Source organism: Lynx canadensis, chromosome E3 (assembly GCF_007474595.2).
Source record: "Lynx canadensis isolate LIC74 chromosome E3, mLynCan4.pri.v2, whole genome shotgun sequence".
In the NCBI taxonomy this organism is placed as follows: Eukaryota; Metazoa; Chordata; class Mammalia; order Carnivora; family Felidae; genus Lynx; species Lynx canadensis.
The window spans coordinates 37745562-37762313 of record NC_044318.1 but is presented as its reverse complement, the minus strand read 5'-3'; the positions used below and the strand labels follow the sequence as shown (position 1 = coordinate 37762313).

General features: G+C 53.7%; 1 protein-coding gene across 2 annotated transcripts in view; it reads left to right on the top strand.

Moving 5' to 3' along the window:
• The window catches only part of LOC115503970 (protein sidekick-1), a 157966-nt gene extending 141691 nt beyond the window's left edge, over window positions 1–16275 (top strand). For both annotated transcript variants that reach the window (XM_030300555.1, XM_030300556.1), the window contains one exon: window positions 12533–16275. In XM_030300555.1, coding sequence (XP_030156415.1) covers window positions 12533–12784 — 252 coding nt within the window. In that variant the 3' untranslated portion in view covers window positions 12785–16275. The remainder of the gene's footprint in view (window positions 1–12532) is intronic.
• The last annotated feature ends 477 nt before the right edge of the window (window positions 16276–16752 follow it).

Below are 16752 nucleotides of genomic sequence, written 5' to 3'. Positions count from 1 at the left end.
TGAGTCCCTTTGACCGATGAGGAAAGTACATGCTGGGACTCCTTCAGACCCAGAGGTCACTGCCCCCCGGGGCCAGCTCTCACATCAGCACCTCGCCCAAAGTGGCTTCCGGTCCCGAAGCCACTTGACTTTCCGTTTGGCTTCCGTAAATAAACTGTGTTTTCTGGTGGTGACCGTAGAACCTGCCCTCTAGACCCCGGCTGGAGCGGCAGACGGCCTGAGCCCCCAAAACCCACAGAACCTGGGACCCCGCGCCCGGCAGCCCCTTCCCCTCCCACCCGCCCCGCTTTGTGCTGAAGCGGGATTGAGCCACCGCCGTTCAGGGACAGTTCCAGGGTCTGGTGAGCCCTGACCTGAGGCTTGTCTCTGTCCTCACTGAGCAGATGGACCAGGGGGGTCTTGCCCCCGCGGATGTGGCCCCCACCCGGGACCCGTGGGCCTGCATCTGCGAGGCGTCCTGTGTGTCTGAGCGCTCGCTCGTGCAGCTGAGCACACAGTGCGAGGCCTCCGTCGGGGAGCAGTCTGGGGAGGGTGTCATCCGGAGAGGAGGCAGCCGTGGGAGACTCCAGGAGGGGTCAGCCTTCCCTGCCCCCCGGGAAGTGCCTTTCCCCACAAGCGTGCTGCCTCAGGGTCTGACAGCGTCTGACCCTAAGGAGCGAAGCCCGCCGAAGTGACAGTTTGAGGGGTGGGTCCCTATCAGTCCTAAACGTCTTTATTTCAGACGTGCCCGGTGTTGAGAGGGAGGAAAATCACCAAGCTGTTTGCTAGACACGTACGCCTGCCCCACCTCTTGACATCCATACTCTAAATCAATATTTAATCTAAAATAAGTCCCACCTTCATTTGGACCCGAATTCAGGCCTTATCAAGCCCCGAGGCTCAATAAAATGGCTTCTTTGAAGTTGTGGTTAGTGTGTGAACTCCAAGTGACACGGACGTCAGGTGGCTGTCGAGGTGACACCGGGTCCGCTCTGCTTCAAGTTTCCTGTTTACAGAGGACGCCGGGCGCCCCGTCTGTGCCGTTGCCTTGGGCACGGTGCAAACAGCAAGCAGCAGCCGATGTTGCATTTGTCTGAAGTCAAGGGCTCTCGAGTGAAATGCTGCAGAAGTGACCTGGCTTTTTGTGAGAAGGAAACAGCAGCTTTTGTCTAGCTTTCTCTAGCTGCTTGCGCCAAAAGCAGCACGTTGGAAAGGGGTACGACGGCCTTGCGGCAGGCACTGCGTGTGCCAGCGACTTCGAGATACATTCGCATGGCCTGTGCTGGGCGTCTGTCCTCAGTTCTCGCCAGCACGCCCTGCGGGTGGAGTGAACAACGGTCCAACGGGGCTCAGGCACTACTTGCACCACTATGGTCCAGGCACGCTCTTCCATTTTTTATTTGTTTTTTTTTTTTAATGTTTTATTTATATTTGAGAGAGAGAGAGAGGCAGAGTGCGAGCAGGGGAGGGGCAGAGAGACAGACACAGAATCCAAAGCAGGCTCCGGGCTCCGAGCTGTCAGCACAGAGCCCGACGTGGGGCTCGAACCCACGAGCAGTGAGATCGTGACCTGAGCCGACGTCGGACGCTTAACCGACTGAGCCACCAGGTGCCCCAGGCGTGCTCTCTCAATGCTCACACCAGTCCCATGAGGTAGGGCGATTCTCCTCGCTGGCCAGCCAGCAAGACTAAGTCTGAGGTCATCCAGAGCTCAGCCAGGCCCTGGCCTCCACCGGCTCCTCTTGACCCCTGGGGGCAGCGGCCGTGTCGAGAGCGGCCAGAGTTGGAGGCACAAATTCTGAACTCTGTGTTCATGGGAGCGTTCTCAAAATGGGTAGACGGGCAGCAGTCCGTTTGTCCTCTCATGCCTGTGGGATGTTTGGAGATGCCAATTCAGCTGGTTTTTACAGACAGTTAGTAAACGTATACAGGCACCGAGCTAGTCGTATGCACACGTGCACACGCCCGTATACCTACATACAAACACGCACGTCCAGAGGTGGAGGAAGGAGGAAGGGAAGGAGCTGATGGGGGCAGTGGGGGAGGAGGGCAGGCGTAGGAGAGAGGGACGTAGATTTCACACTAAGCCCTGCGGGGAGGTAGCCGTGATCCTCATATAATAGAGGACAAAGCTGGAGCTTACAGAAGTTTTTACGTCTTCCCTGCACACATGCTGGTGGGGTGAGCTTGAGTGGCCGACCTGAGCCAGACTCCCAGTGCTGTCCCTCCCAGCAGACCCGACACCCAGAACTGAGCCGTCCCAGCTCCACAGCTGTGGCTGAGTGCGCGAGGGGCCTGCCTTCCTCTTGGCAAGCCCTGTGCCAGGAGGAAGGGGTTCCTTTTATAATTCCCACAGATGCCTCTCATGGTTCCTAATGCTTTTTGGGTCAAGGGCTCCATCAGGAAGCTGACGAGAGGTGTGGACGCTCGATGTACATGCAGAATTTCTCCTAGGATCTGGGGTCCAGGCCCCTAGGAAGCTCTGACGGTCATCTCTAGCTGAGGTCCCATGGAGTCCACCGAGAACTCCCGTGCCTGTGTCCTGTCTGCTCCTGGGTCCTCGGGTAGACACAGTGAGGCCCATCTTTTTTCCAGAGTTCTTAGCTTTCTGATCTTGCTGGGTCCTATCTGTGAACCTTATGGATTTGGGAGATGTGTAAGCACCAGATATTCACAGGGTCCCAACAGAGGGACCTGGGGACTTCCGTCATCTTGGAAGCACCAGCTCAGATGGAAGAGTTTGCTGTGAACCGCATTTATTAAACAGCCTGATTGAGATATAATTCACATACCACAGAATTCACTCATTTGGAACATTGGTTATTTAGGAGTGTTTTTTAATTTTCTCATATTTGTGACTTTCCCAAATGACCTTCTGTTATTGATTTTTTTTTTTTAATTTTATTCCATTGTGGTCTGGGAACATGCTTTGTGTATTTTCACTCCTTTTAAAGTTATTGAGTCTTGTTTCATGGTCTGTGCCAGAACAATGTTCCATAGCCACTTGAAAAAACAAAGTGTTATTCTGCAGTTGTGTGGAATGGTCTGAATGTGTCTGTTAGGGCTGGCTGATTTACAGTGTTGTGGCAGTCACCTGGATTCCTGATCTTCTGCCGTCCATTCATGTACTCAAGTCTCCAACTACTATTGTTGAACTCTCGATTTCTCGCTCCAATTCAGCCAGTTTAATTTCGTGTGTTTCAGGGGCTCTGTTCTAGATGTATGTTTATAATAGTTCTGTCTTGTAGATGGATTGGCCCCTTCATCAGAATAGCATGGCCCTTTATGTCCCTAGTAACAATTTTGCGTTCACGATTATTTTGTCTGATACTAGTCAGCCATCCCAGGTCTCTTTTGGTCATTGTATGTTATTTCCATAGTATGTTATTCCCATTCTTGTACTTTCAACCTATTTGTATCTTTGAATCTAGAATGTATCTCTTACAGGTAGCATAGCATAGAGCTGGAGTGGTTTTTCTTTCGGCCAATCTCTGCCTTTTGAATAGATTGTTTAATCCATTCACATTTAATATAATGACCGCTAAGGTAGACTTTACATCTGCTGTTTTGATATTTGTCTTTTATATGTCTCATGTCTTTATTCCTCTTTCTTTCCTGCTTACTTTCTTCTTTTTTAAGTGAAAGTTTTCCAGTGTACCACTTTAATTCTCTTGTTTTTGCTTTTACTCTATTTTTTCAGTTATTTTTGTTAGTGATTGCTCTAGTATCAACATTTACTTAAGATTTATGCTAAATCTCAGTGATGTATAAAAACTTTATTCCTATATAGCTCTCTGGCCTCCTCCCCTTTCTGTGCTGTCATTTATTATTATACATGATGTCTGTAAATCCATAACGTTACAAACTCAAGGATGCATTTTTATAGTTACTACTTTACAGAACTCTACATCTTTTAAGGAAGTCGAGATGAGAAAGGAGAGCAAATATATATCTGGAGTTTACCATTTTACCCTTCTTGTATACTATTCATTTCTTCCAGCAGATTCAAGTTACCATTGGGTGTCATTTCTTCACTCAGCTGCTTCCTTTGTTCTGTTTGTTAAATATGTCACATTTCTTGGGGCGCCTGGGTGGCGCAGTCGGTTGGGCGTCCGACTTCAGCCAGGTCACGATCTCGCGGTCCGTGAGTTCGAGCCCCGCGTCAGGCTCTGGGCTGATGGCTCGGAGCCTGGAGCCTGTTTCTGATTCTGTGTCTCCCTCTCTCTCTGCCCCTCGCCCGTTCATGCTCTGTCTCTCTCTGTCCCCAAAATAAATAAAAACGTTGGAAAAAAAAAATTTTTTTTTTAAAAATATGTCACATTTCTGAGGCATCTGTGTGGCTCAGTCAGTTAAGCGTCTGACTTCGGCTCAGGTCATGATCTCGCCGTTCATGAGTTCAAGTCCCAGGTCGGGCTCTGTCCTGACAACTCGGAGCCTGGAGCCTGTGTACGATTCCCTGTCTTCCTCTCTCTCTCTGCCCGTCCCCTACTCACACTCTGTCTCAAAAATAAATTAACATTAAAAAAAATTTAATAAAAAAAGATGTCACATTTCTGTACGTCATAGGCCCAACAATACAATTATATACATATCATTGTATGCAATTGCTTTTTAATTTAGGTAAGAGAAGAAAGATGCTATCGTTCGTAATTACCCATGTGTGATCATCTTGGTCATTGCCTTTTCTTTTACACTTCTGCTTATGTCACCTGCTTTCAACCTGACAGTCTTCCTGTAGCATCTCTTGAAAGGCAGGTTGGATAGTGATGAATTTTCCTGCCTCTACTTATCTAGGGATGCCTTTATTTCACCTTCATTTTTGAAAGCAGTTCTGCTGAACACAAGATCCTTGGTTAGCAGTTTTTATTCAACACTTTGAATACATATCCCCATTGCCTTCTGTCCCCCATCTTTTTTTTTTTTTTTTCCTGATCAGAAGCCAACTCTGACCATTATTTGAGTTCCCTTGTCCATGATTTGAAGAATTTCTTTGTCTTTTTGGCTGTGAGGTGTCTGGGTGTGGACTTACTTAGTGTTTATGGAGATTTTCTGCGTGTAAATGAATGCTTCTGAGCAAATCTGAGAAGTCGTAAGCCATTTCTTCCCCTGTGTTTTCTTCTTCTGTCTTTCTGCTCTTGTCCTGGTGCTCTCATGACCATCTCGTGTGTGGGTGTACTCAGCATTGTCCTGCATATGTCAGGTGCTCTTTTCTTTCATTATTGTTCTTCTCCTTCGTGTGTGTTCATGCTTTTTCTTCTGTTTTCCAGAGTGCATAATCTCTGTTGATACGTCCCTGTGCCCTGACTCTGTTCTGCCAGACCCAGCGTACCGTCGGGCGCCTCCAATGAATTGTTTATTTTGGCCATTGTATTTTTCAATGCCAAAACTTCTTATTTGGTTCTTTTAAAATCATTTCTCGGGGCGCCTGGGTGGCGCAGTCGGTTAAGCGTCCGACTTCAGCCAGGTCACGATCTCGCGGTCTGTGAGTTCGAGCCCCGCGTCGGGCTCTGGGCTGATGGCTCAGAGCCTGGAGCCTGTTTCCGATTCTGTGTCTCCCTCTCTCTCTGCCCCTCGCCCGTTCATGCTCTGTCTCTCTCTGTCCCAAAAATAAATAAACGTTGAAAAATAAATAAATAAAATAAAATAAAATAAAATCATTTATCTATTGATAAGTTCTGCTTGGCACGGTATTATCATCTTCCATTCTTTAAACTTAGCTTCCTTTAGTTCTATGACTAGATTGTAATAGCTGCTTTCAAAATCTTTGTTTGCCAACACTCGAGTCTCCTCAGATGCTGCCTGCTTTTTGCTGCAGGTGTGGAACACACTGTCCTGTTTTGCTGAAAACAGTTCATTTTTGTTAATGTATTGTGCCAACCGTGAATACTGATATCCTCTACCCCGAGGATCATTCTCGTTGTCTGCGTGTTTAGTGGGCTGGCTGGACTAGTTCAGTGCAAGACTGTCTCCCCCAGGGGTGGATTCTCTTATGCCACACTCCTGAGAAGTGCAGTCTTAGGAACACATTCAGGACCCCTGAATACCCGGGATGACGATGGTCCCAGCCAGGCTTTCTTTGTCTCTTTTTCTCACCCCCTATTAAGATTCTGGATGGTCTGTTGGTATTGGTATCACACCCAGCTCTTAACCTTTACCACTTGCTAGCTCGATTATTTTTCACGATGCCCTGGGCTATATGTTACGCTATAGCTTGCTCCAGTTAAGGGGCAGCCCTCCTGCAGTAGCAGGATGTTATCATTCTGAATTCTGCTCTGACCCCAAGGAGGCTCTCCTTAGCTGTCTCTTTCCGTGGTTCTCTCTGTTAAACTTCTGGCTGGTTTATTGCTTCACTTGTTACAATCACAGAACTACCAGCTTCCTCTTAATGTCTTATGCGGAAGGATTCCACTGTTTTCGGCAGTGCCCTTAGGTATGCTTTGTTCCAAACAAAGCCATTCCCTTTAGGAGAGTCGGGATCTCTCTGTTCTAATGGACTGTCTCTCCCCACCGTGCAGGACTTCCGTGTCACAGCACCAAAGCTGGGGGTGGGGACAGTGGCCCTCTTCGCCCATAGGGACACACCTGCCGTGCAGGTAGGGCACTGGGTGGAGACGACAGTCCCCGATTTTCTGGGCTTGCCCCTCTGGTATAAAACTTCTTCCCTACAAGCTAGCTGAGGCAGGGGCCGTTGGGGCTCAGTATTCTCAACCTGCCACAAGTGGTGTAGACCGTCCGGCCCAGGGGTAAAGACAGGGTGAGGGAAGGGAACCCGGTTCTCTCGACCACACCTGCCGAGCTGCTGTCACACGGAGCTGGGGGTCAGAGGCGGGGGGTGATGCAGGTCACGGCTCGAGTGCCTCAGACTCTTGCTGTTCTTGGTGGAGTAAATCTTCCTCCATTTGCTCTCTGTCCCGGCCACGATTCCCAGCGACTTTAGAGGCCTGTTTATAAAATAACTTTCTCCAGTTAAATCATTGTCTGTCTTGGAAGGCAATCTGCTGGCTCCTCACCGGCCATTCTGGAAGCACCTCTTGCCTTTGTAATGGATGGTTCTGATATTCAGAGGGGAGAAGCATGGGCCAAGGTTTCCTAAAGATGGTGATGATTTCTGGCCCGGCCCCTTAACCCCAAATTCACAGGAATAGAGGCAAATTACCGAACTGCAGACAGAACCCTCAGAGAGATGAGCAAGGGTCCCAGAGAGAAGAGACCCAGGGTGGGGCAGCAGAACATACGCTTAGCACCTGTTTCAAAGAGGACCACCTAATAAGTGACTTGCACTTGCATTTAGATTTCAGTTTTTGTTTTTAAGTTTATTTATTTTTGACAGAGAGAGAGAGAGAGAGAGAGAGTAAGCTGGGGAGGGACAGAGAGAGGGAGACACAGAATCCAAAGCAGGTTCCGGGCTCTGAGCTGTCAGCGCAGAGCCCGATGCGGGGCTCCTCATGAACCGTGAGATCATGACCTGAGCGGAAGTCGGATGCTTCACCGACTGAGCCCCCCAGGAGCCCCGTGCATTCAGATTTCAGATACTGATCCTCCCTACCAGAGGCAGCGTCTGGGTTGAAAAACATTGTACACTGAGATGTCAGGAGTGGAAAGTAAGACACGTTCTTGGCCCTGGACTTAGTCAACGGTTTGATGCAATGTGGCTCAGGAGTGAGGAGGGTAATGCCCTTCCTCCCGGCCCCCCCTCCTCTCCAGAGCCCGGGGAAGTAAGGAGACAGAAACCCTATGCGATCTTTGCTGGAAGGGGTCTTCTGCGAAGCTAATATTTCACCACGAAAACGGCGATGCCGTCCTTTTCTCCCCAGGACGTTTTTAACTATTTTCAGAAACAGTGCTTTGAAGTGGAAATTCTGTGAATGGGATCACGGGAGCACAAGAACCTGACGAGAGCCACTGTGAGTTAGGCCGTCAGTGTCTCGTGGCATGAGCCGTGGCCCTTTGTCTGTCTCTGGTTAGGGATGAGAGACTTTGTCTTTCACGCAGGACTGCTGTTCAAGTCGCATTATAAAAATCGTTTTCAAGATCCCAAGAAACAGTTCTCAAAATCTCTCCCGCTCCAACCTAGACCAACCCCCCCCCGTACCTAATTAATTCCCTAATATTATTTGACTCTTTCATCTTGAAAATATAATACCAAGAGTGTTGAGATTATCTTTCTTAGCTTCTTGCCAGGCATCTGTGCACCTTTAGAAACTGCCACCACATCCAATCACCTGCTGTCCTTCTGTGGTTTCCGGGGAAACCAACACACATCGCTACTTCGGATCACACAGGAAACTTAAAAAAAAAAAAAAATAGGACCCTGCAGCATTGCCTTCTCGTCAGTAATTGTAACTCACTAAGATACATCCCCATTAAAAAATAATAATGTCATATAAACAATAAACAGAGCAGGCAGGGGGGAGGATGGCATTTAAGTCACTGCTCTCTGGTGGAGGTAATGGGGAGGGCTGAGCAGGCTCCAAGAAGCCTGGCCTGTGTGTCATGTGACCGTCCGCTCTTGGGCTCCTGCCTTTCCTGTCTCTCTGCAAGATGGTCTTAACCTCTCCCAGCAGCTCTTGGCTGGGTCTGTGGGCCCTGCCCGCTCAGGGCTCGTAGCCACCTAAAGGGCGGGGCTCTTCCTGTGCAGCACAAAGAGTCCCAGAGAGGATTCTGATTGGCTCAGCTTAAGTCACATGTATACCCACTAGCCAATCACTGTTTAAGGCAGGGAGGAGCCATTCAGCCCATGTGACAAGGAAAGGCAGAGAAGGCTCACTTCCTGAGGTTCCTTCGGGAAGGTCCAAGCCCAGACCTGGGACATCACTGTGAGCCAGACAGCCCCCCCGGGCCTCTTCTTAGCACCCGCATGTCACCGAGCCCTCTCTCCATGCTATAGGACCTTTAGGTCCGTGGCCGGGAAAATACGGAATGATGTAACAGCTGAACACATGTCCAGTGAAACCGTGTGAGCACGCCGGGGTGGGACACGGGAGGCATTCATACCTGAGCAAGGTTGGACGTGCCCGTAGAAAGGCTGCCTCCTGCAAGAACTCGGGAGTGCCTTCTAGACCAGACTGCCACCCCTCCCCTTCCCACCCAGTGCCACTTGGCCACTGGGAGCCCGGCTTCTCGACGGCCCAAACAGCTGCAGGAGGAGGGGCGGACAGGGGTAGCAAGAAGAGGGAGAGGTGCCCGACAGGTCTGCCAAAGTGGAACCGCCAGCACGGGTGACTTCTGCGTGTGGTGACGTCCCCCAACGTGGAGACCTGACGGAAGACCGAGCACACAAAGTGTCCTTCTAACCTTTCATACGGCTGTGCTCGAAGGTGGCCCTAGACACCCTAGTGTCCCCTAGAAAGGCTTTCTTCATTTCTGCCACCTTTGGCTGTGATACGGCGCTGGGTCTGGCCCCGCCCTGTCCCTGGCCAGTGTCAGACACAAAGCGAGGAGACTGAACCTAAGTGCCCTTGCTCACGTTTTTCCTCACGCACAACCGGGGGAGGGGGGGACGGGGCGGCCCGAGCACCACAGGGTACAGGGTGAAGAGGGAGAAAACCTTGAATCTTACATTCACTCGTCAGATGACCACGACCTCTGACCCCGGTGCGTGAAGCCTCAATCCTGAGTGTTCTGTGACTTTGTCAAGAGGACGACACCCCCGACATAGCTCAGCATGAGCTCTTTTCTCCTAAGTCAGGAATTTGGAACCAAGATATGGTGTCTACAGAAGGGACAGACCCAACTCAGGGACCGATAACGGATCCCGCCAGCTTCCTTCAGGTGACCCTTGTTGTCGTTCCTGCCTGTCTTGGTTTACACAGAGCTTTGCCTCAGAAGCCCCTCGAGGCCTCTGGAAAACAGACGAAGGATAAACCTTAACCGCCAGAAGTACACGTGCCGTATCTCTTCACCTGCAGCCCTCCAGGCCAGATATGTTTAAGAATTCGGCGTTTCTCAGGGGTGGGATATATACATCGTATGTTACGCAGCATCCGCGGCAGGGCACGTTACGTTATGAGCACGTTAGTATTTCTGCAGCAGAATCTGCGAATATGCACACTAAATAGTTGCACGTCAGTTCAGCTCAGGGTCATAGCTGCCAAAGTAGCTCCACGTAGGTCAGACTTTGCCACCAGGTAAGCTGCAAAAACCGCTTTTGATTTTCAGAGCACAGAGGGTTTTGGAATCACGAGCGGGGGTTTGTGAGTCGGGTCAGCAGACACGAAGGAGACCCCGGAGCAGAGAACCGGTTCCGCACCAGCAGGGGCCCCAGGGCTGCAAGGCTCCCCCTCGGCTCCCACCCCGCCTGGGATGCTGGGCAACTGGCCCGTCTCTCTGAGCTCCTTTCTTCATCCATAAAATAGGAACAAAAGGAACCATGCGGTTTCAGGGACTCCGCAGGGGTTCATCTGTATGTAGTCGCGTCTCCTAAAAAGAAGCTGCTCTTAGGTCTGTGGTCTGTTGTCACCCTCACCGCCCAGTGATGGAGGAACTAATGTTCCCTGCATCTCGGGCTGTGTCGGGAGAGGACAGTCATCAGACCTGCACTTATGTGAGCTCTGACTCCGTACAAAGCAGAGGAACCACAGAGGTGTTTAGCTGCCGACAGCTGACTGTGCCATAACGCACAGGTCCCAAGAAGTCCCAAATCTGTGACTTACCATTACTTTCCTGTAAATGTTCCAGTGAGAGCCCGATTTTCGAGTCGGTGTCTGGAAACTCCTGGGAGTCCGGCTCCCCCCATGTCCACAAGGGGCTTCTGCACAGCCCAGGTGCCACCTGCTCTTACCGGCTGACAGGACGCAGTCCCCAGATGGAGCATGACGTGGGCCGTTCGCTCCCCATCAGATGAGCGACAGTGACTCAGAGCACCCAGGGACCCTCTGCCTTCCCTCAGTCTCAACACAGCCGACACATCGAATGAGTCCTGCCCTCACTCCAGCCTGGCCACTGATGGGAATCCTCCCAGAGCTTCTGAGAAACACACAGTCCCCAGCCCTAGCCCAGGCCCAGTCTGTCAGGAAGCATACCCAGTAATCTGTGCTCTCCCAAAACTTTCCTGCTGATTCTGAGACAGCATTTGGGCATGTCCCACACCTTCACACCAGCCGGGCCTCCTGAGACCCTCCTGGAGAGAGAAAAAAGGGCGGGTGTGGCCGTGTCAGGGACGGAGCCCAGGCAGGGCACCTTGGAATGGAGAGGCTTTATCCAGCTGCAGGCTCCCGCCCTGGCCTTGAACTCGAAAGGCTAGATGGCTGCATGTCTGTAGACCCGTATTTGGCTTTTTCAAGGCGTCAGTGGCCTCTGAGAGGTCCCCGGTGGTGCAGGGAGGAACCCACTGTGTTTTCAAAAGCGGGGGGTGGGGGGCGTGTCTCGTGGGGGCCCAGCAGCCGACCCGGCCAGCCTGTGGGCAGGCGGCAGGCCCCCCGGGGGTACTCGAAGTTCCTCTGGGGCAGGAAGGTGGGAGCCTCCACCCTCTTGGGAAAACGGTCTTCACTGTCTCTGTTAATGGCACCTCAGTGACTTCACATCAGTCCCCAAACCACAAAACAGGGTTTTGCTTTAAGAACGTGAACATAGAAACTATGTGGACTAAATGTTCTCAGTGGAATCTGCTGATTTACTTTCTTATAAAGACGGGGAGAAAACCCCCTCAGCCTGGCCTTCACCAATCAACGAGGCTGGCTCTTGTGTGTGGCCGGAGGGGTCAGGTCTCAGGGCCTGGGGAGGGAGGAGTCGACGGCCGCTGTAGACGTCGTGGCTCCCTAGGGCCCCTGTCCTCGGTAGCCTCCCCTCTGAGATCTGCACGGATGTGACATCACACAGACATTTGTATCCCACAGAGGTCACCCTGTCCTCACCTCCACGTGTGCTCAGGGCCGGCTCCCTTCGGTCTAGTGCAGCCTACACCGTAGTCCTGGGCAAGCCAAGGACCCTGGACCATTCTTACCCCCACCCCCTCGCAGGAGCTCTGCCTTGGGAGGGCACAGAGCACCCCCTTGAGGCTGTGTAGAGCTCTCCCGGGTCAGAGGATGAAGTGTAGACCTGTCCTGGGGCAGAAGTGCAGTGCAGACCCCTCCTGGGACGGGCTCACACACGCTGAGGGGTCAGGCGCAGACTCGGGCAGCTGGGACAGCACGTGGTCCCTGTCTCAGGGCAGTGGAGGTGCTGAGCTCGGGCGAGGGAGGGAGGCGTACCTCGGGTGGAGTGCGGGGTGGCCTGGGGGGCGGGAGAAGGGAAGAGGGTGGGACACCGTGGACACAAGCCAGCTCACTTTGGGTGGCTTTCGCTGGTGTGGCCGCCTGGCCACCCCTCGCTTCCAGCTCAGCCCCCCTGCCCGTGGCCACCCTCCGCCTGTGGCTGCCCTTCTCCCGTGGCCACGGGTCCCCACCAAGGCCGCCCCCTGCCCTCGCCCACGGCCACCCCGTCCCCTCCCCATGCCCACCGTCCTCTGTGGCTGACCTCCCCCTCCCCCGTGACCACTCATGCCCTCCCCCACGCCCACCCCCTCCCCGGCACCTGCTGCCGCCCGAGGCCCGCTCACGCCTGGCTGTCTCCCCAGGGCACCGACTCCGAATCTGAGGACACGCCCCCCCAGCACTCCTTCGTCAACCACTACATGAGCGACCCCACCTACTACAACTCGTGGAAGCGGCGAGCCCCGGCCGGGCGCGCCCCGCACAGGTACGAGGCGGTGGCGGGCGGCGAGGCGGGGCCGCACCTGCACACGGTGGTCACCACACAAAGCGCCGTGTTCGCGCCCGCGGGCCCCGGCGCCCGGACTCCGCTCACCGGCTTCTCCTCCTTCGTGTGACGGCCGCGGCGGGGCCTCCGCGCACCTTCCAGCCTCCTTTTGTTAAGACAATCAACTCCAGTAACTGAGCTCAAGCTTTTGTTCAAACAAGAATTCTGATAAGTGATGATTTTACCTACTTGTGAACACTAGATTTCAATTAGAAAGGTTTTTTTAACGGCTTTTTGTAACATCGCTGCAGGAAGCGGGTTTCTTTGTTTTCTTTTCTTTTTACGAGAAGGTGTATTTCAGTGGTGCGGTGGCGAGGGGACCCCAGACCCCCCCAGTCCTGGGTGTCCCCATCCCACGCCAAGTAGGGAGGCTGCGGGGGGAGGGGGGCAGGAGGAGCGGGGGTCAAGTGCGATGTCCGCCCACGTCCAGGCCGCTCCTTCCTCTTCTCTACCTCCTGTGCCTCCGGAGAACCAGCCTTCTCCCGCCCGCTCCTGGCCTCTGCGGAGCGAAGTGTGTGCCCCGGGCTGAGCGCTTCTCGGCCCGACCCCATCCATCTCTGAAATATTCTCACTCCGCAGTTTGTAGGCAAGGAATCAGCTTTCAGGTTCCTGGCGAGGGGGCAAGAGATTCCGAGGGGGGGGTCCTCTGACCGGCTGACGGCTCAGCGGTCGCACCTTGCATCATTCCAGTGGTGAAATCCCCGGGGCTTTTCTCTTCCTTTCTTTGCCTGAAGCCAACGGCGAAGAGCAGGGACCCACCCCCAGGGCTGCGAGTGGGCGCGGGCCCTCCCTTCTCGAGCGTGTCCTTCCCGTGAACAGCACACGGCCCACCCCGCGAACCCAGAGAGAGCAAGACGGCGCTTTCAGAATTGCTTGTTGTGTAAGAGGCGTGCGTTGTTAACCAGAGGATTTTTTAAATCTTTTTATCTTTTTTTAAACTATGTCACATGAAATGAATGAGTCTCTGCTGTCTCCAGGTGCCTTTTTATTAATTGTTTAGCCTTGTACATGAGAAAGGCGGAAAGCGTCGGTGTCTCCAAATAAAGCGAAACAGCTCTGAGAAAGTGGGGCCCGAATTGCCTCCTCCCCGCCAGGCCTCCCGCGAGCGCGGCCCCCCCCCCCGGGTCTCCTTGTCCCGCCCGCTGCCCACTGCCTTGACCACCAGTGCTGCTGTCCCTGCCCCCAGCCCAGCCCAGCTTTCAGCCTTAACAGGTTTTCTGGAAACGATTTTTTCCCCCTTTGCTACTTTAGTTTTCATCTTTTAGCTACGTGAGAATAGCATGAACTACTTTGAAATTTCGAGAGCCCGAAGTGTACCTGTGGCTCCAGCCATCACATTATTCTTCCAAGAGGTGGCCGAGGTGACTGAGGAGCCGACAGCCAACCCCCCAGGCCAGAGCCGAGGTCCAGGTGTAACCGGCGGGCGCCCAGAGCTCCTGGAGGGCCCCGCGTCCCCACCTCGCTAGCAGGAGGGTGGCCGTGACAATGCACAGCCACCCTGTCGACACCCCCAAGGAGCAGGGGTGACCTGTGACCTGCCAGTGCCCTGACGGTAGGGGAGCCGGTCCTGTGGCCCCATATAGAGCGTGTGGTATCTCCTCGGCTCTAGCCAGTCTATACTTCCGTCGGGCCCTCTGCTTTCCCAGCGGCCGCCTGTGGCCCCCGGAGGCCAAGGAGAGTTTTGCGTTGGGTGAAAAGCCCCTTTTCAGTTTTTCCAACAGTTGACGGTGTGGAAAGGTTCCTCTCTCTCTCCTTCTCTCTCTCTCTCTCTCTCTCTCTCCCCTCCTTTTCCTTCCCTCCCTTCCTTCTCTCCTTCCTGCCTTCTTTTTCTGAGTGGAGGCAGAAATATTCTAAACCAAAAATCCTAGATGCTCTGCCCAAAGCCACTTGTGCATGAGAATCACCCCCAACAGTTCACTGGACAGGACGCACCTTGGGGCCCCAAGCCCGGCTCCGTCCTCTCGGCCCCAGGACGGCCGGTGAGGGGGCAGGAACCCGCGCGAGGCGACAGGCTGCAAGCTGAACTTCTTGGAAGACAGACGCCCGGGGCAGAACACGGACAAACTGCCTTCTGTGCACTTCGAGCTCTAAGCCATATGGACTTCGCTTTAAAATATGGGGGAAAGTGTTGTCACGTCTCAGAATGAGGACCCTTTGGTTGGAGGTGTGTTCTTTGCTTTGGGGTTTTTGCGACAACATGAAGCTTTTTTTCAGGTTCATTATATTTCCTGTACTTTCTCTTTCTCTGCTTTTACTGAACTTTTTGTGTATGGGATCGTCTGTCTGAGGCTCTGCTGGCACCGTGGCTGCTGACGGACTGTTAGCACCTGCTCCCCCCCGCCCCCCCGCCCTGTCCCTCGGGGGCCCTGGCCCATGAGAGACACCTGCACCAAAGCAACAGACTGGGCGTCCGCAGTTAGGTTTCAGCCTCCCCAGGCAGTGTGGGCGTCCACGGGCATCAGTCCCCAGCCTCTCACCTTGTAGGGAGGAAAATAGACACCACACCATAGGAGAATAGGTATTGATTGGATTTTAATCTCCGTCCAAGAACAGAACAAGCAACGTTTCTCTAACCACGGCCAGATGAAATGTCCTCATCTTGCCTTCTTCTGTAGTGACGTCATTCGGGTGCCTTACGGTGAGCGGTGGCTGAGCCCCCCCGTGCACTCCCTCATCCCTCACCGGGCAGGTCGTTGGGCGATGAGCTGTCCTTCCCGTGTGAGGGTGAGCCAGCAAAGCGGCCAGGCAGGGCCGAGCTCTGTCAGAGCTGGCGGGACGGGACGGGCTGGCCCTCTCCGCCCGGGCACCAGGGCACAGGTTTCCAGGCGGGGGTGGCTGCGGGCGGTCCCCGCACCCAGCGGGCATTAAGCACATCAGCAAGGCCTCACGCACCCCTTCCTGAATAAATTGGCCCAGAGCGAACCCTGTCCTTCCCCAGCCTTGCCTTCTGTTTCACTCGCCGCCGTGCTTGTAAGGCGTACTCGATTCGGTGTCGTAGCAGAGGACGGTGTGACGTAGGGCAACGTGGGGGCGCGTCCCCCGCACCGCGAGTGATGGCAGAGGCCCTCGGCCAGGGAATCCGTCCAGGCCGCGGGGAGGAAGGGTCGCGCGCACGCTGTAAACTTCTTTTGATGCTGTGCTTATATTTGACCACGACTGGACTGAAGCATGGTGTTTGCGTAACGGATCGTAGCATGGTCTCTAGTTTTTACGAATTCTCGGCACACGGTGTAGTCGTTCTCCCAATGAGCAATCTACCCGCGTATCCAAATCTGGCTCTCTTGAACTCGGCATCCCAGTAGCCTGGATCCGGTCCGGAAGGCGGGAACACCGCAGCAACCCGTGACCCGAGCTAGTCTGCTGAGGCTCCTCTCCATTCCTCTCAGCGTCGCCTTCCGGTTTATCGAGAGCTTAGGTCAGTCCTGAAGTTTTCCCGGCAATGTTTTCTGGAGTTGTGCAGAATCCCAGATCTCATTTGGAAAAAAAAAAAAAAAAAAAATGTAGGATGACAGAGAGGTGCTATGGGTACGATTTTTAATAAAAACATCATTTTGTTCCTTATGTGCTCGTGATTTTCTTCAAGTATTGACGAAATGCCTCCTGAATTCTAGGCCTGTAAACACTAGGTTCTGAGGCTCAGCCCCAGTGCGGTCCTGAACCACATGCACAGCCGTCCCAGGCCCCACGCCTGTCGAGATGCAGACGCCACACAGAGGGCGCCGCTGAGGTCACAGGGATTTAAGCGCTCCCGGGGAGAGACACGTCAGGGGCACCACGTAGCCACGGATCCTGTCAACAGTGGCCTTCCTCAGCCCCAGCCCCCCCCCCCCCCGCCAGACTCCACAGAGCCCGGAGGAGACACTGAGCCCCACGGAATGTAGCCTGGGTTGGCGGCAATGCAGGAATCTCCCCTCCGTGCAGGCCCCCCCACCCCGAGAGGCCTGGCTTCCCGCCTCCCCACGTCCCACCAGCCTCAGAGAGGGGTTCTTGGCCGTGGTGGGTTTCAGAATCCCCGGGAATGTGTACAAGACCCGGTGT